The 20002-nt window shown below is 42.4% G+C and overlaps 1 protein-coding gene across 7 annotated transcripts in view; it reads left to right on the top strand.

Annotated features, from left to right (window-relative positions):
• epha7 (eph receptor A7) overlaps positions 1–20002 on the top strand; it is a 360855-nt gene that overhangs the window by 5739 nt on the left and 335114 nt on the right. For all 7 annotated transcript variants that reach the window (XM_073057490.1, XM_073057489.1, XM_073057488.1 and 4 more), the window contains exon 3: positions 11462–12131. In XM_073057490.1, coding sequence (XP_072913591.1) covers positions 11462–12131 — 670 coding nt within the window. The remainder of the gene's footprint in view (positions 1–11461; positions 12132–20002) is intronic.

Here is a 20002-nt window from a genome sequence, read left to right as displayed (position 1 = left end):
CGCTACTCCCAGCTTTGCTACACAAAGGATTTCCACCTCAATTCTCTTTGTCCTTCAAAACTGCTCAGAAGAGTTTGAGGAGCAAATCCATAAGTTCTTTTTTGTTTCATTACTGGTGGGAAAATAGACACTTCAGTTACCAGGGGAATGCAGTGTATAAATACCCTACCTGAATAGGCTGTTTTGACCTTTGATATAAATATTTTCCCCTGACAGAATTTTGTCCAGTTTATATTGCTTACAGTGAATGGGTGAGGGAGAATTTTATATTCATTCTGGAGCTAAACCCAAAACACAGACTGGCTGGAATCAACCTTTTCCATGATGGTATCTGTGGTACTTACAGGATATTTCTGGAAAATGGAGAGAACCTAATGATGAATACTGTAGTGAGCAAATGATTACATAAGTGATGAAAGCACTAACTATTTATGCAACATCAATATGAATAATATGCACCAGAGGTTCTGCAGTTGCAGGAAATCCAGAGTACCAGACGCACACAAAATGCTGGAGGAACTCAGTAGGTCGGGCAACGACTAGGAAAGGAATAAAGAGTCGATGTTTTGGGCCATGGAAGGATCTAATGAAGGGTCTCGGCCTGAAACATCAACTCTTTATCCTAATATGAATATTTTTTTAAATTATCTATTCACCTTTCTGGTACAAAGTGATGTAATAACTGTTTTGCTTTAGTTTTGTGAGATATCTTTCTGATATTGGTTCTATGTTTCATTTCCCATTTCCCAGTCAAGTATAAATTTCTTTTTAAAATTTATGCCTCACTAGAACTTACTTTAAACAGCTCCTCTCAGGGGTCGACAGCTATTTACATATAATTCACAGAACACAATTCCCTGAGCAAAACTTTCAAGCACTTCAGAATAATTTGCTTTGATTAAATCAGAACATTGGAACACATATTTATAATAGAATTTGTACGGGGAGGATTTCTGCTAAGCTGTATGTTTCAAAATTGCGAAGTTCTGAAAAGAAAATTAGAATTATTTCACACAAATGTATGATACTAATAAATTAAATGGATCAAGGTAACAATGACAATAAGTGCCCCACCATCCAGGCTGTGCTCTCTTTTTGCTGCCACCATTGAAAAGGAGGTTCAGGAGCCTTACCCCATACCTTCGGCTTCAGAACAGTCATTAGCCTTCAGCCAACAGGCTCCTGAAAGAGTGTGGAGAACTTCACTCACCTCAACACTGAACTGATTCCATAACCTATGGACTCACTTTCAAGGACTCTCAGTATGTCTCAGTATTATACAGTTTGTCTTCTTTTGCATGTTGGTTGTTTTTTCAGTCTTTGTATGTAGCTGTTCATCGATTCTATTGTATTTCTATGTTCTTCTGTGAATGCCCACAAGAAATTGAATCCCAGGGTAGCAGGTGGTGACATATATGTAATTTGATATTAAATTTACTTTGACCTTTTGAGTACGAATATTGTGAAATATATAGACTGGCTATTCAGTGAAACTAGAGCACCTTCAGCATTCACCATCAGAAGACAAAACGGTCTGTCAAACACAAGCAATGCTGTGTCAGAATCTTGAAGATGAAATCTCCATGTTTATATTTGAGTTGTCTTTCATGAATTTAATTAATATGTGTGCTCATTCAGATGAGACATGTTAATGTAACATTCAGTGTCAGTATTGACGATGGCAAAGACAAGGAAGTGAGGGATACAATAACTCTGCTGAGCAATATGCATTCACTTACTCAGCAATTTTCTCACTTTCCATCTTTTTAAATGAGAGAGAGAGAGAGAGAGAGAGAGAGAGAGAACAAGGACGTAATGCTGAGACTTTATAAGGCATTGGTCAGACTGCACTTGGAGTATTGTGAGCAATTTTGTGCCCCTTATCTAAGAAAGGATATGCTGGCATTGGAGAAGGTCCAGAGAATTTTCATGTGTTTCCAGGAATGAAAGGGTTAATGTATGAGGAGCATTTGATGGCTTTGCCTGTACTTGCTGGAGTTTTGAAAGAATGAGGAGGGGTATATCTCATAGAAACCTAGTGAATATTGAAAGACCAAGAATGAGTGAATGTGAAGAGGATATTTTCTGTAGTGGAGGAGTCTAGAACCGGAGGGTACAACCTCAGAATACAAGGACATTCCTTTAGAAGAGAGATATGGAGGAACTCCTTTAGCCAGAGGGTGGTGACTCTGTGAAATTCATTGTCTCTGATGACAGCGGAGGCTAAGTTACTTGGTATACAATTGCAGTGCAGACTTGATGGCTGAATAGCCTAATTTTGGTCCCATATGTTATGATCCTACTTTCCTCAGTCTAAATATACCACGGTGTACCTGGGTGTTGGACTTCCTGACGAACCGACTTTAGGGATTCAGGATACACAACGGTTCCTCCCACCCCTTCTTCCTTGACATGGGTACCCCCCAGAGCTGTGCACTGAGCCCGTTGCTGTACACTCTGCTCACACATGACTGCATGGTCAAACACCCCAGTAATCACATCGTTAAGTTTGCCGATGATATATCTGTGGAAGGGTTCATCACCAACGATGATGAAACGGCCTATAGAGAGGAGGTGGAAGAGCTCGAGGCCTGGTGCCAGGCAAATAACCTCTTCCTCAATGTCAGCAAGACAAAGGAGATGGTCATCAACCTCAGGAGAACTGGTACCACTCACCCCCCCTCTTTACATCGGTGGCACAGCAGTGGAAACTGCGAGCAGTTTCAAACTCCTAATAGTGCGCGTCCCACACAACCTCTCATGTCCCCAAAAGCTCACTGTCACCTCTACTTTTTGAGGAGGCTGAAGAAAGCTGTACTATGTGCAGATATTCTCAGGTCATTCTACAGACGCACAGTAGAGAGCGCCCTAGCGTGCTGCATCACTGGAAACCGCACTGTCGGAGACAGCAAGGCTCTACAACAGGTAGCCAAAACTGCCCAACGCATCACTGGCACCAGCCTACCCACCTTCCAGGAAAGGTGCAGGAAAAGGGCCAGCAATATCATAAAGGATCCCACTCACTCTGCTCGTGGACTGTTTGACCCACTCCCATCAGGGACGAGGTTATGTAGCGTCCATGCCAGGATGACCAGACTCAAAAACATTTACTTTCCACAAGCAGCAAGGCTGATCAACACCTCCACCCACTAACTTGGCCACTGCTTTATCACTCACTCGTCAGTCACCTTATGTAGTCTAGCATCACTTTATAGATATACAATCAAATAGAAGCTATCTTACCTATTTATATTTATTGTGTATCTTTTTTTATTATTGTTTTTCAATTTGTGCTGCATGGAATTCAGAGTAACAATTATTTCCTTCTCCTTACACCTGTGTACAAGAAATGACATTAAACAATCATGAATCTGCCAGACAGACTCCTGATTTCCCCGTTTTGAGCTGCCTGTGTTCTTTAAAATTTGCCAAATCTCACAGCACTTAGAATGCCAAAAGGTTGACATTTTAATCTCATCTGATTGGACTATATTTGACATCTTAAGAGAAGAAATGGTAAATGTGCATTTAATAATTGAGTAATATTGTAAATATTGCGAGATTAGGCATTCTTGTTCTTTTAAATAATTCATTATGGGTTATATGTAATGGCATATGTTATCACTTCTTCATGCCATACCACACCATGCTTAAAGTAAAAAAGAAACTAAGACAGGCATTCTGGTCTCTCCGTCTTTTCCTTGCTGTTAGTTTTATATTTTTGAGTTACAAAACATAACGGTAAAGGTTTGCACCATGTCAATCCAATATTAACAAACGTCATTCCCAAGCCATAGAGTTTTTATGCAGCAATTATATTTCAAATATCTGATGGTCGGATAAGATCCACAACTTTGCAGCATACAAGGGGTTAATTTACCTGGCAATGTAACACAATAAAGGCACAACTTTCCCTTGACTGGAGTTGCCCTGCAGTTAGTTATTGAGCAGAGGCTTTTGTGTGAGCCTTGCAAATCTTGCGGTATAGAAACAGCAGAAGGACTTCAGTAACAGGGCGCTTGTCTGAGGTAAATGAATATCAACACTTTTCACATTCCAGTAGTTGTCTGCACCATTACAGGGGGGCTTTTCATAAATGGGATTTAGAAGGGATTGTTACTCAGCTCTTCAGAAAGATTTCAGTTTATCTTTGAGGCAATCAGATGAAAGAGATGCAATTTTGGCAAAAGGTGGCTGTATTGAGTGGCTTTGTTGTCTGAGCTTGTCTTTGTAGAGTGTCTTAGACAGAACACTCTTCGTTAGTTCGTTCACATGTAGGCTCTTAATGCAACTACTTTTCCTGCTGCCAACTGGTATTACTTGATCCGGTCATAGTGCTGAGCAAGTCTGCCTTCGAGAGTTAGAGGGACATACATTTAGAATGGAGATGAGGAGAAATTTCTTTAGCCAGAGGGTGGTGAATCTGTGGAATTCATTGCCACAAACAGCTGTGGAGGCCAGGTCATTGGGTGTATTTCCAGCGGACATTGATTCTTCCCTGATTCTGAATGGGAAAAAGTCAACCGGTGTTTACCAAATCAAATTATGTCACTGACCTCAAAATATAAGAGCAACAGACGAGAAGATTAATGTCTGTGTTTTGAGTGTTAGCTCACGCAGAATATCCATAGACTTTAATTTGAATATTCTGTTTTACCCAAATTAGTTCCAAGTTCCCATAGTTATATGTATTAACTTTTTACAATTATTTTGAGGTAACACTATAACAGGCCCTCCCGTCCAAAAATGACTTTGTAACACAATTACGTTCATATGACTATTTAACCTACTAGCCCGTACATGTTTGGAAATTGGGAGGCGTTTAAAATTAGAGATGAGAGTCTCAGTTGAAAGACTGTTACTTTAGCATTGAAGTGAGTAATAATTGCTTCAATCCGTATGTGAAGAACGTTATTTTGTTAAAGGACTTGGGGATTCTCAGTCTCAGCTTATATTCAAAGTACAGATTGATAGAATTTTGGACACCAGTGAATCAAATAATCTTGTGGATTGCCCAGTTTTATACGACTGATTCAAAATGGGGCAGCATGGTAGCATTGCAGTTGGCATAATGCCAGCGACCTTGGTTCAGCTCTTCAGATCTGTAAGATATATATACGTTCTCCTCGTGGCCATGTGGGCTTGCTCTGGGTGCTCAGGTTTCCTCTTGCGTTCCGAAGGTTAACCCGTCACATGGGTGGAATTGGCTCGCTGGGCCTAAAGGGGATGTTACTGTGCTGTATCTCTAAATAAATGCAATAAACATTTGCTGTTATTTATTAATTTGAGGAGCAGGCTCGAAGAGCCAAATGGCCTGGTCTTATTCCCATCTTCTGATGGCTTGGTTTTAGAACCTCTGTGGGGACTGATACAAGTAGTCTCATTACTTGTCCATGTGACCCACATTAGTAAGACCACAAGGTCATAAGATACGAGAACAGAATTAGGCCATTTGGCCCATTGAGTCTATTCCTTCCATCATTTCATCATGGCTGAGCAATTTTCTCTCTCAGCCCCAATCTCCTGCCTTCCCCCATATCCATTCATGCCCTGACTAATCAAAACTCTATCAACCTCTGTCTTAAAAATACCCAAAGACTTGGCCTCCACATCATCCTGTGGCAAAGAATTCCACAGGTTCACCACTGTCTGGCTAAAGAAATTCCTCCTCGCTGTTCTAGACACCCCTCTATTCTAGACACCACAGAAGGCTGTGTCTTCTGGATTTTGACTCCCCCACCATAGGAAGTGTCCTCTCCACATCCACTCCATCAAGGCTTTTCACCATTTGATAGGTTTCACCGAGGCCACCCCTCATTATTCTGAATTCCAGTGAATACAGGCCCAGAGCCTTCAAATGCTCTTCATATGACAAACCATTCAATCCTGGAATAATTTTCATGAACCTTCTTTGTACCCTCTCCAGTTTCAGCACATCCTTCCTTAAATAAGGGGGCCCAAGGTTGCTCACAATATTCCAAGTGAGGCCTCACCAATGCTTTATAAAGCCTCAAGATGTGACCATAGATAGGACCATAGAAAGATGTGACAATCTTTGAGTATCATGTGTTCATTGAGGATTTTACTGAAGAAACTTGCGGTGTTTTTTGATGAACCAGAGATTCTCAGGTACCTATGGACAGACAGAAAAGGCACACCCATATTATGAACTCCGACCTTTATGTGTCTCTCATATTTGCAGCTGCACTCCCAACTTCTTCCCTTATTTCACAGTGTAAAGTCGAGTGAACAGCTGTCTCGCTGGGAATGAATTCTTGCCTTGCAAATTGGCTGTTAGCAGAGAGAAAAAGAATCACCTGATCCTCCTTGCTGACAGCTGCATTGCATTCTAGGGTATCCCATAAGCCCCAAATACCCAGCGGGTGTCCAGGGATGACCACGGCACTTCCCATGGCATCAATTCCTCGTTAGTACTCTGCTTAAGCGACCATGTGTCAGGCTTGACAATGAATACGAGCAAGGACCTGCAATGGGTCAGCTCAAATTCTCCGTCTTATTTATTAGCAAGGCTTGTTTTCTTTTGCATATTAAAGTTCAAAGTAGGATATAATGTTGAGGCTTTTATAAAGCACTAGTGAGGCCTCACTTAGAGTACTGTGAGCAGTTTTGGGTCCCTTATCTAAGGAAGGACGTGTTGACATTGCAAGGAGGTTCGTGAAAATGATTCCGGGATTGAAAGTTTTATCATATTACAAGCGTTTGATGGCTTTGGGCCTGTACTCACTGTAATTCAGAAGAAAGATGGCTGACCTCATTGTAACCTATCGAATGTTGAAACGCCAAAATTGAGTGGATGTGGAGAGGATGTTTCTTATGGCGGGGGAGTCTAAAACCAGAGGACGCAGTTTTAGAATAGAGGGACATTCTTATAGAATGGAGATGAGGAGGAATTTCTTTAGCCAGAGAGTGGTAAATCTGCAGAATTTGTTGCGGTAAGCAGCAATGGAGGCCATGTCTTTGGGCAGAGGTTGATAAATTCTTGATTAATCAGCTCATGAAGGGATACGGGGAGAAGGCAGGAGATTGGGGCTGAGAGGAAAATTGGATCAGCCATGATACCATGATGAAATGGCAGAGCAGACTTGATGGACCAAATGGCCTAATTCTGCTCCAATATCTCAAGGTCTTATGGTAAATTTATTACCAAGTACAGGTACCTATATGAATCACAATCACGTTTAATATCATTGGCATATGCCATGAAATTTGTTAATTTTGTGAGAGCAGTACAATGTTATAAGTGACAACATAAAAAAATGAATTACAGTAAGTATATTAAATAGTTAAATTAAATAAGTATTGGAAAAACAGAAATAAAAACGTAGTGAAGTAGTGTTCATGGGTGATGAGATATGTCACCACATAGAACCTTGAGATGAATTTTCTTGCAGGTATTTTACAGGTAAATAAATACAATAGAATTTATAAGTGAAAACATAAAATGCTGGCAGAACTCAGCAGGCCAGATGGAGGAGGTAGTGACAACGTTTCGGGCCGAAACCCTTCATTCACTCGTGTTGCCTTAGAATTTAAAAGTGCATCTGTAGATGTGAACTTCACACTATTCAGGACATTTACAAAGACAGGTGTGTAGAAAAGGGCCCGAAGGATCACTGGGGACCCGAGTCACCCCAACCACAAACCATTCAGCTGCTATTATCCGGGAAACAGTACCGCAGCATAAAAGCCAGGACCAACAGGCTTCTTCCACCAGGCCATCAGACTGATTAACTCACACTGACACAACTGTATTCCTATGTTATATTGACTGTCCTGTTGCACATAATATTTACTATAAATTGCACATTGCACATTTAGACAGAGACATAACATGAAGATTTTTACTCCTGTATATGAAGGATGTAAGTAATAAAATCAATTCAATTCAACCATACATTAGCTAAGATTGACAACCAATGTGGAAAAACAGACAAACCTTGTAAATAAAAACAATAAACAATATTTAGAACACAAGTGGTAGCATCATTGAAAGTGAATCCATAGGCTATGGAGTCAGTTCAACGTTTTGATAATTTGTCAATCTATGTTTATGTTTAGATTTTATTGGCAAATTCTTTTTTTTATTTTGAATATGGTAACGTATACTTAGAACTCTTGCCTGTATATTTCATGTATAGAGCTGTACATAAGTTCCTTAAAATCCAAGAGTTACTCAGGTGAAGTGTAGTTACCGGCCAACTAATGACCAGTGGATTGAATTAGGCCAGATATGCAACAGCTCATTGGTTAAGTTCAGCCATTTACTGCATTATAAACACCTCTGAATTACAATTGCTGGTCATTGATTGACCAAGATAAAGTATTGAGCAATGTCTGGACAGATCCAATAATCCCTCAATCAATTGACCTTTCTTTATTGATCTGGTCACTGGCCAGAGAAGAGGATGGGTCAGGTGGAGTGAAGATGATTGATATAATGAGCTGGAATTGCTTTCTGATATCTTGGACCAGCAGGTACGTGTGAATGTTCAGGTAGTGACTGACATATTGGAGTTCCATTAAGAATGTGCACTTCTGCAGAAGACTGGAAACTGGAAACACAAACAGGGTATTTGACAATAACAGTCCATCGATTTTGAAGGACTTACCATTCACTGGAGTTAAGAAACACTGTGAGTCAGTTAAGCTCTTGAGTACAAAAATTTCTCCTCACCTGCCTATCACCTACTCTTGGTGCTCTTCCTCCTTCCATTTCTCTCTTCTGCTTACCTGCCTATGATTCCCCCCTCCCTCCTGGTTCTCCGCCTCCTTCCCTTTTTCCTATAGTCTACTCTCCTCTCCTATTAGATTCCTTCCTCTCCAGCCCTTTGCCTCCTCCACCTATCACCTCCTTGCTTATTACTTCATTCCCCTCTCCACCCACCTGGATTCACCTATCACCTTCTAGCTTGTCCTCTTTCCTCTCTCCTCTCCACCACCTTTTTATTCTGTTATCTTCCCCCCTTCCTTTCCAGTCCTGATGAAGGATCTTGGCCTGAAATGTCGACTGCTTATTGATTTCCATAGATGCCGCCTGACCTGCTGAGTTCCTCCAGCATTCTGTATCTGTTGCATAAGATTAGTTTTATTTGTCAGCTGTAGATCAAAATATACATTGAGATGCATCATTTGTGTAAAATCGAATCGGAGAATTTTGCTGTGTTGCCAATGTAGCGTGTTCATAGCTGCAACTCACTAACCCTAACCCATAAGTCCTTGGTTAAAATGTGGGAGGAAACCAGAGCACTTGGAGGAAACATACAGGGTCATATGGTGGCCGACAGACTCCTCACAGACAGTGATAGGAATGGAACCCCAGTCAGCGATTGCTGGTGCTGTAATAGCAGTGTGCTGCTGTAAGGCTCCTGTGGTCTTTGTTCACAAACCAGTGTTCAGAACAGACCAGATTATAATGTCAGATCAGTGGTAGAACCCCCATGATATTAGGCTAGCACAATGCTTTACCATACCCGCCGCTGCCTGTAAGGAGTTTATATGTCCTCCCTGTCACCGTGTGGGTTTTCCAGTCGCACTGGTTTCCTCGCACAGTCCAAAGTCATCCCGATTGGTAGGTTAATTGGTCATTGTAAATTGTCCCTTGATTAGGCTAGGAGTAAGTCGGGGGATTGCTTGGGTGTCATGCTTCGGAGGACCTATTCCACATTGTATGTCAATAAATAAATAAGTAAATAATAAAAGTTATCCTTATACAATTTTAAGGATGTTGTGCTGTGCCGTAAAGAAGTGTTAAAGTAACCTGGTGGAATTGAATTAATGACATAATTTCATTGGCTATGATTCTTTTGTTTAAGGATATGGATTCTGTGTGATAGTTTGATCCTGACATTGTCTTTGAATGCTTTAATATAATAGCCTCTGTTCTGAATTCATAACACATTGATTATATCTCCAATACTCTAAAGCTGCCTAATCTATAATACTCCCTGGTTTGTCAAGGAGAGAAAAATGAGTTACGGTCTTACAGAACAGAAGAGAAATCCTTGATTTTTTTTGATATGTTCCAGTCCATTTGAGTGAATTCCTGCCACTAAAGATTTTGTACATTCTCCCGTGACCGTCTGGCTTCCTCCCACATTCCCAAAGCGTACCGGTTACAGATAGTGAGTTGTAGTCATGCTGTGTCCGTACCAGAAGTATGGTAACACTGTGGGCTGCCTCCAAGCACATCCTCGCTGATTTAATGTGATGCAAACGGTACATATCACTGTACTGTGCATGTGACAAATAAAGTTATTCTTCTTTAAGATCTTTAATCTTTCTCTTCACAAGTAAAATGTTTTCACCAGTTAGCACATCTACAGGGTGCATTGCCACAAGGAAGCAGCATCCATTGTCAGCCATGCTCTCTTCTTGCTGCTGCCTTCAGGGAGGAAGTACAGGAGCCTTAGGTCCCATACCAACAGGTTCAGGGAACAGTTATTACCCTTCAACCACCAGGCCCCTGAGCCAGCAGTGATAACTTCACTCACCACAACACTGAGCTGATGCCACAACCTACGGACCCACTTTCAAGGACTCTACAAATCACGTTCTCAGCATTGTCTATCTGTCTATCTATCTATAAATCTGTTTGTTCCGTAAGGTTGAAATAGCTGGGGGTGCTCATGGGGATAAGCTCCCACTACCTATTAAATGCTCTCAATAGCGTGCATCTCAATAGCTTCTGGTTCAGCTCCTGGCCTTTGCACGTGGCTTAGCTACTAGGTCTTCAGGAACCATTTCTACTGACTGAAGTACGGTCAAAGGCGGGTTTCTGGTGCCTTAAAACCATTTGCAGTGAGCAGATGGGGCTCATCAGCTGTGGCTGGCAGCTCATCTAGGAAGAGGAAAGCTGAGAGTTCAGACTTCTGCTGACTTGTGGCCATACCCACTCATGGGCAGGGCTTCGCGAGTAGACCCTGAGGGAAAAATCCAGAGCTGGAGTTCAACGCTGACTGGCAACTCCTGCGACGCCGCTGGTGCCAGACTGTATCATGCTCTGCCGTTCCTTTGGGTTCATCAGCTGCCTGGATGTGAGCAGCCTGTTACATGGACACCAGCTTGCTCTCCATATCCTACTGTCCTGGCTTACGTATCTAGAGGGCTGGGATGCAGCATCCCTGGTCAACCCTGACCAACAGAGGCCTCAGATGTTTGTTTATTTGTTTGAACCATTTGCCTGCTTTTTGTTGTTTGTCTGCCTTTATCTGCACTTTTCATTGCTTCTACTGTCTTTCTCTTACTGTGAATGCCTGCAAGAAAATGAATCTCAGAGTAGTGTATGGTGACGTATATATATACTTCAATAATAAATTTACTTTGAACCTTGAATTACTTCTAAACGTTTCTCTACAAATATGGAAATGTGTTTTACAATATTTTTGGTCTTTTTAAAATTTTCTGCTTTGGGAAAGTTATATCTTGTTCTTCTGCCTTTCAGTGGGAAGAGATCAGTGGAGTAGACGAGAATTACATCCCCATTCGCACATATCAGGTGTGCAGAGTCATGGAGCCTAACCAGAACAACTGGCTGAGAACTAACTGGATTGCAAGAGGCAATGCCCAGAGGATATTTGTGGAAATGAAGTTTACCCTGAGGGATTGTAACAGCATTCCAGGAGTCTTGGGGACATGCAAAGAGACATTTAACCTGTATTACTTTGAGAGCGATTTGGATGCAGGCCGGAACATTAAGGAGTCGCAATACCTCAAAATAGACACCATCGCGGCCGATGAAAGTTTTACTCAAGGGGACCTTGGAGAGCGCGTCATGAAGCTCAACACCGAGCTGCGGGAAATCGGGCCCCTCTCAAGGAAGGGATTCTACTTGGCTTTCCAGGACGTGGGAGCCTGCATTGCCCTGGTGTCCGTCCGCGTTTACTACAAGAAGTGCTGGTCAATCGTGGAGAACCTGGCGGTTTTCCCCGACACAGTGACGGGATCCGAATTCTCGTCCCTGGTGGAGGTGCTCGGCACCTGCGTCAGCGACGCGGAAGAGGAGGCGGAAAACCCTCCCAGGATGCACTGCAGTGCCGAGGGCGAGTGGCTGGTGCCAATCGGCAAGTGCGTCTGCAAAGCAGGATTTCAGCAGAAGGGTGACGAGTGTGACGGTAAGTACTCTAACTTTAGATGGAAACGCTGTACTTATAGTGAATCAAATCTGCTTGTAAGTTACTAATCCCAGCAGTTAAATATTATAAAAATTGTAAAAATGAAGCAACATTTATTTAGAAGTACAAACTTTCAGATTGCAGGACACGGCTCTGAAATCAGCTTTTAAAAGTTGGCGTCCTTGTTTTTCACTAGGACGTTACTCAGTCTCCATTCACACATGAAAATGTCTGCTTTAGTTATTCTTTTTGTCAGTTTCCAATTCATCTGCGAAAGGATTCAGTGTTAGATCAGGAAGAGCATGATGCGTGGGTAATTCTGGGAGCGTTGATTTCATTGCAAGCTTTACGGATTGTGTTTTCTGCTTCTTGCCTGTGGCTAATTGGATGACCATATCAATTCCTTAAACCTTTCGAGTGGATAAAACATGAAGAAAACCAATGTATGGAAAGAGTTGCAGATATGCATTTCTCTTCATCATAGCCTTTTTGATGTACTCTTTCTCAAGCACCACTTAAGAGTTTCCAGTGCTTTAACATACTGTTTCCAGCATTGAGTGTTGAGTTAAAGTCTGCAGCAAAAATGATTTTGCAGACATGATCAGTATTAACGATAATAAGGTGGCCACTTTATTAGGAACCTCCTGTACCTAAAAAAAAAAAGTGTCCTCTGAGTGTAGGCTCATGGTCTTCTGCTGCTGTAGCCCATCCGCTTCAAGGTTCAATGTGTTGTTCATTCAGAGATGCTCTTCTGCACACCACTGTTGTAACACGTGGTTATTTGAGTTGCTGTCGCCTTCCTGTCAGCTAGAACCGGTCTGGTCAGTCTCCTCTGACCTCTCTCATTAACAAAGCATTTCTGCCACTGAACTGCCACTCACTGAATGCTTTTTGTTTCTCTCACCATTCTTTGTAAACTCTAGAGACTGTTGTGTGTGAAAATCCCAGAGATCAGCAGTTTCTGAGACACTCAAACCACCCTGTCAGGCACCAACAATCATTCCACGGTCAAAGTCACTTAGATCACATTCCTTCCATGGGCAACAACTGAACCTCTTGACAATGTCTGCATTGTGTGGCTGATTTGATATTTGCATTGACTAGCAGGTGTACAGGTGTGCCTAATAGGGTGGTGCTGGGTGTATTAAATGGTTGGTGTCTTCAGGAGAAACCTGCCTGGCTGATACTTGCTGCTCTCTGGTCCTTGTCCATAACAAAGCAGCAGATGAGGAGAAGTGAGCAAAGGGGCCCTGTTACGTGCAGACATGAAAGTGGAAGCTTCAGAAGTTGACCCTGCATTGCAAATGACGAACAGATCAAGTTTGAGCAAAACGCCTACTCTTTAACTTACATCATATAACAGTGGCATCAAGGCAAGTCATGGCAAGAAGAATCCCAGCCACCCTGCTCATGGACTGTTCGTCCCAGCCCCACCAGCAAGGAGGCTACATAGCATCCATGCCAGGACCACCAGACTCACAAAGTAGCTCCTTTCCCCAAGCAGTAAGTCTGATCATCCCCTCCATCGATTAACCCACCCCTCCACAGCCTCAACCACCACTATGTTATCATTTCCTTTCAGCCACATTATGTATAGACGTTTCCTGTGCTTAGCATTACTTTATAAACAATCAATCAATCTATGTACACAGTGCCCATAAGAAGTATTCATCCCCTGGAGGTTTTCCTGGTTTATTGTGTTGAAACATCAAATCACAGTGGATTTAGTTCGGCTTTTATGAAACTGATCAACAGAAAAAACTTCCATGTCAAAGAAAAAACAAATTTCTACAAATTGGTCTAACTTTATTACAAATATAAAACACACAATAATTGACTGTATTATTACGCGGCCCCTTCAAGTCGGTATTTAGTAGATGTACCTTTGGCAGCAATTACAGACTTTAGTCTGTGTGGATAGGTCTCGATCAGCTTTGCAGAATCAGAATCAGGTTTATCCCCACCAGCATGCGACCTGAAACTTAGCAGCGGTTCAATGCAATACGTAATACAGAAGAGAAAAATTAAAAATAATAATAAATATATAAATAAATCAATTACAGTACACATATATTGAATAGATTAAAAACGTGCAAGAAACAGAAATAGTGTATATTAAAAAAGTGAAGTAGTGTCCAAGGGTTCAGTGGACACCTGGACAACTGGACACTGCAATTTTCCCCCATTTTTCTTTACAAAACTGCTCAAGTTCTATCAGATTGCATGGGGATCATGAGTGAATGGCCTTTTTCAAGTCTAGCCACAAATTCTCTTCGATTGAGGTCTGAACACTGACTTGCCTACTCCAGGACATTAACTGTGTTGTTTTTAAGCCATTCCTATGCAGCTTTTGCTTTATGCTTGGGGTCATTGTCTTGCTGGAGAACAATTTTCTCCCAAGTCACAGTTCTCTTGCAGACTGCATCAGGTTTTCCTCCAGGATTTCCCTGTATTTTGCTGCATTCATTTTACCCTCTACCTTCACCAGCCTTCCAGGGCCCGTTGCAGTGAAGCATCCTCACAGCCTGATGCAGCCACCACCGTGCTTCACAGTCAGGATGGTGTGTTTTTGATGATATATGGAGTTGGGCTTACACCAAATATAGTGTTTAGTCTAACGGCCAACAAGCTCTATTTTGGTTTCATCAGACCATAGAACCTTCTTCCAGCTGACTTCAGAGTCTCCCACATGCCTTCTGGCAAACTCTAGCCAAGATTTCATTTGAGCTTTTTTTCAACAGTGGCTTTCTCTTTGCCACTCTCCCATAAAGCTGTGACTGGTGAATCAACCGGGCAACAGTTGTTGTATGTACAGTCTTTCCCATCTCAGCCACTGAAGCTTGCAACTCCTCCAGAGTTGAAATAGTTCTCTTGGTGGCCTCCTTCATTAGTTCCCTTCTTGCACAGTCGCTCAGGTTTTGAGGACAGCCTACTCTCAGCGGATTTACAGCTGAGCTGTATTCTTTCCATTTCTTGATTGACTTGACTGTACTCCAAGGGATATTCAGTGACTTGGAAATTTTCTTGTATCCATTTGCTGACTTGTGCTTTTCAACAACTTTTTCACAGAATTGCTTGGTGTGTTTTTTTGTCTTCATCTTGTAGTTTTTACCAGGATACTGACGCACCAGCAGTTGGACCTTCCGGACACAGGTGTATTTTTACAACAATCAATTGAAGCACCTTGACTGCACACAGGCAATCTCCTTTTGACTAATTATGTGACTTCTAAACCAATTGGCTGCACCCGTGACAATTTGGTGTGTCATATCAAAGGAAGTGAATATTTATGCAATTCATTATTTTGTGTTTTATACCTGTAATTAATTTAGATCATTTTGTAGAGATCTGTTTTCACTTTGACACAAAAAAGTCTTTTTCTGTTGATCAGTGTCAAAAAAAAAATCCAGATTAAACCCACTGTGATTCAATGTTGTAAAACAATAAAACAGGAAAACTTCTGGGGGTGGGGTGGTGTGAATGGGTGAATACATTTTATAGGCGCTGCATAAGCTATGTTTTTGTGTTTTATAAATTATTGTGTTCTTTATCTTGTGTGTTTTTGTGCTCCATCAGATCAGGAGTAACAATTAGTTCATTCTCCTTTACATTGGGAAACTAGAAATTACATTAAACAATCTTGAAATTTCTCTAGTGCATACCTTAAGCTGTAAAAATGTCACTTTGAGACACTGTAGATTTAATGTTCCTTGGAAGAGGAAAGAAATTCCCAATAATTTTAAATGGAAGTGAAAGCAAACAGATAGTGTGAACAGAATCATTATCTGTATTTGAATTTGCACGTTCCAGATTGCAGGAGAACGTGCTCAGGGATGCACTGAAGTTTGGGGCAGCCACTGTTAAGGTCAGTGGAGAAGGACTACAGCATAGGGTTCTTCTCCTACTGGAGAGGAAGGGGCTGGTTTGGATGAGGAAGTCCCTTAATTATTGTAGTGGAGCACCACTGCAGAAGGCCACAGGAAAGCCAGCAGTGCTATTGATGTCTGGGTATGTCATAGAACCGCATTGAATGCAGCAGCTATCAATGTAAAGAATGAAAATGCTTTGCACAGTTTATTCTTGTAAATAAACAGAGTTAATTTTGACTAAAAGCAATACAGTAGCGTAGCAATTACCATGACACTATTGCAACTCAATGCGTCGGAGTTCAGAGTCCAGTTCCGGCACTATCTGTAAGGAGTTTGTACGTTCTCCTTGAGACCATGCGGGTTTCCTCTGGGTGCTCCTGTTTCCTCCCAGAATCCAAAGATGTACTAGTTAGTAGGTTAATTGGTCATTGTTAATTGTTCGGTGATTCGGCTGGGGTTAAATCAGTGGGTTGCTGAGCCGTACGGCTCGTTAGGCCAGAAGGGCCTGTTTTTCTAAAACCAAAGTAAAATAGATTTGTGAATTAAGCACATGCTACTTGAGGGAAACTTTCACTATTGATGGAAAGGAATGGAAGATTAAGTGTTTCTGAAATAATTTTCCCTCGATTTATGAATTGCCATTACCAGTGGTGCTTTCTGTGAGGCAGTTCAGCATGTAGATATTGTTCCATTTGATCATTTGCTTATTCTCGTTAAAGATTTGGTCAGCTTTACATTAGGTCAACACATTTAGGTCAGCAACAAACTCATTACAAATGTCAAGCCTTATGTGTTCATTGGGTGCAGTTGTTGAAAAAATAGTCACAGTGCAGTGCTGCAAATCAGGTGAATAACTTCTACCAGAAATCTGTTCCAACCATTTTCTTCTTTGCCCTTCATTTATGTAGAGTAACTTCACATTCAGAAACTTGGTTGAAATCTTCATGTTCATTAGCTCGAGGAAGATGAGGCAGCTTTTGATTAAGGTGCCCACTGTTCAGGACGTCTTGGCTATCTTCAGTTTAGGATTAAACCTGAGAGTGAATGGTATCTGAATGAGATTGAGTATCATTGGTTTTTGTCATGAAATTTGTTGTTTTGTGGCATCAATGCATCACAATAGATAAATATTACTGTAAGTTACAATAAGAAATAAAGTGTATCAGTCGTACAAAAGAGGAGTAGTGAGTAGTTCATGGGCCATTCAGAAATCTGATGATGGAAGGGGAGAAGCTGTTACTAAAACATTGAGTGTGTTCTTCAGGTTCTTGTACCTGCTCTCTGATGGTAGCGATGAGAAGTTGCCTCCGTTGAAAGGCATTTGGGTGTAGATGTTAGACATGAATTTGGATCTCACTATTTAGTGAGTTTCTGACCTGATGTACAATATAATTCTAGCATCTTTATCTCTCATTTATAGAACACAGAACACAGAATATCACAGAACGTGCAGCCTGCAATGTTCTGCCAACCTTTGAATCTACTCCAAGATCAATCTAACCCTTCTACAGAGCCCTTAATTTTTCAATCATCCATGTGCCTCTCTAAGAGTCTCTTAAATGCCCCTATTGTACCTGCCTCTACCACCAACCTTGGCAGTGTGTTCCATGCACCAACCATTATCTGTTATCCACAAAATGCTGGAGGAACTCAGCAGGTCAGGCAGCATCTATAGAGAGGAATAAACAGTTGACGTTTCGAGCTGAGACCCTTCATCAGGACTGGAAAGGAAGTGGGAAGATGCCAGAATAAGAAGATAGGGGAAGGGAAAGGGGAAGGAGGATAGTTAGAAGGTGATAGGTGAAGCCAGGTGGGTTGGAAAGGTAAAGGGCTGGAGAGGAAGGAAGCTGACAGGAGACGAGAGTGGAGGAGGAAGAGACTCAGGGAGAGGTGAGAAGAAGAGTTAAGAGGGCAGAGTGGAGGATAGAAGAAAAGGGAGGGGGAGGGAGATACCACTGGAAAGAATATGATGTGTTGCTCCTCCACCTGAAAGTGGCCTCATCATTAATGAAAGATGAGGCCACGAACGGACATGTTGGAATGGGAATGGGGATAGGATCTAAAATATTTGGCCTCTGGAAGGTTCCACTTTTGGCGGATGGAGTGGAGGTGCTTGATAAAGTGGTCCCTCAGTTTATGTTGGGTCTTTGACAAAGTGGTCCACTCTCAATGTGGAGGAGCAACAACTCATATTCTGTCTAGGTAGCCTGATGGCATGAATATTGAATTCTCCTTCTGGTAATTTTGTTCCCCACTCTGGTCTCTTACCCCTTCACATCTGACTATCACCTCCCCCTGGGGCCCTCCTTCCCTTTCCCCCATGATCCACACTCCTCTCCTATCAGATTCCTTCCACTCCAGCCTGGCTTCACCTATCACCATCTAGCTATCTTCCTTCTCTTCCCCACCTTTTTATTCTGGCATCTTCCCATTTCCTTTCCAGTCGTGATGAAGGATCTGAGCTCGAAACATCGACTGTCTATTCCTCTCCATAGATGCCGCCTGACCTGCTGAGTTCCTCCAGCATTTTGTGTGTGTTGCTCCGGACTTCCAGCATCTGCAGAATTTCTTGTGTCTTTGTTACAGTGCCTTGGGTGAGGTTGCCAAATTTGTGCTAATTTACTGGCTGGCTTCCAAACAAATGATTTAAACGACCTTCTGAAAATCAAGGAGAATGATATAGTGAGTTGAATAGCATTAATTTTAGGTATTTAGTGCCAGCATCAATTACCTTCGGATCAAGAAGATATAAAATCATTTGTTCAGCTTGTCCACAGAATTGCTCTTTCTGAACTGTACAATGCATCAGAAGTGTAGGTTACGATGCATGTGCAAATAAATTTATTTGCGGGAGAGATATGTCATTAGCTTTGGGAATGAAACAGGAGATCCTGGAATGTAGAACTGATACACAGTGTTGTTGCAGTGCTGTGGCATTGTATGGCTTCCCTGTTCCTACTCAATTCCTTGTTCCTCTCAGGTTCTCTGGTACGTGTGTTAGGGATATCCTCGTGCATTGTAGAGGGTAACACCATATGTAACGGAGATTGATGAAGGGTTAAGGAGCAACTTCAGATGGACGGGTACGGGCAACACTACCATTCTCTCTGAAAGTGCCCTTTATAATGCCTACCCTGCCCCTTGCTGTTTAGCTTAATGTGTCTGTGATTTGAGTTTGTCCTTTGCTGTGAGCCTGGTTTCAGTGTGTCTGTGGTGAGAGTCCGTCCTTTGCTGGGAGCCTGGTTTCAGTGTGTCTGTGGTGAGAGTCCATCCTTTGCTGGGAGCCTGGTTTCAGTGTGTCTGTGGTGAGAGTTCATCCTTTGCTGGGAGCCTGGTTTCAGTGTGTCTGTGGTGAGAGTCCGTCCTTTGCTGGGAGCCTGGTTTCGGTGTGTCTGTGGTGAGAGTCCGTCCTTTGCGGTGAGCCTGGTTTCAGTGTGTCTGTGGTGAGAGTCCGTCCTTTGCTGGGAGCCTGGTTTCAGTGTGTCTGTGGTGAGAGTCCGTCCTTTGCTGGGAGCCTGATTTCAGTGTGTCTGTGGTGAGAGTCCGTCCTTTGCTGGGAGCCTGGTTTCAGTGTGTCTGTGGTGAGAGTCCGTCCTTTGCTGGGAGCCTGGTTTCAGTGTGTCTGTGGTGAGAGTCCGTCCTTTGCTGGGAGCCTGGTTTCAGTGTGTCTGTGGTGAAAGTCCGTCCTTTGCTGGGAGCCTGGTTTCAGTGTGTCTGTGGTGAGAGTCCGTCCTTTGCTGGGAGCCTGGTTTCAGTGTGTCTGTGGTGAGAGTCCGACCTTTGCTGGGAGCCTGGTTTCAGTGTGTCTGTGGTGAGAGTCCGTCCTTTGCTGGGAGCCTGGTTTCAGTGTGTCTGTGGTGAGAGTCCGTCCTTTGCTGGGAGCCTGGTTTCAGTGTGTCTGTGGTGAGAGTCCGTCCTTTGCTGGGAGCCTGGTTTCAGTGTGTCTGTGGTGAGAGTCCGTCCTTTGCTGGGAGCCTGGTTTCAGTGTGTCTGTGGTGAGAG

The sequence above is a fragment of the Hemitrygon akajei genome, chromosome 9 (genome assembly GCF_048418815.1).
Source record: "Hemitrygon akajei chromosome 9, sHemAka1.3, whole genome shotgun sequence".
Lineage (NCBI taxonomy): Eukaryota > Metazoa > Chordata > Chondrichthyes > Myliobatiformes > Dasyatidae > Hemitrygon > Hemitrygon akajei.
This window is presented reverse-complemented; position numbering and strand designations above follow the sequence as displayed.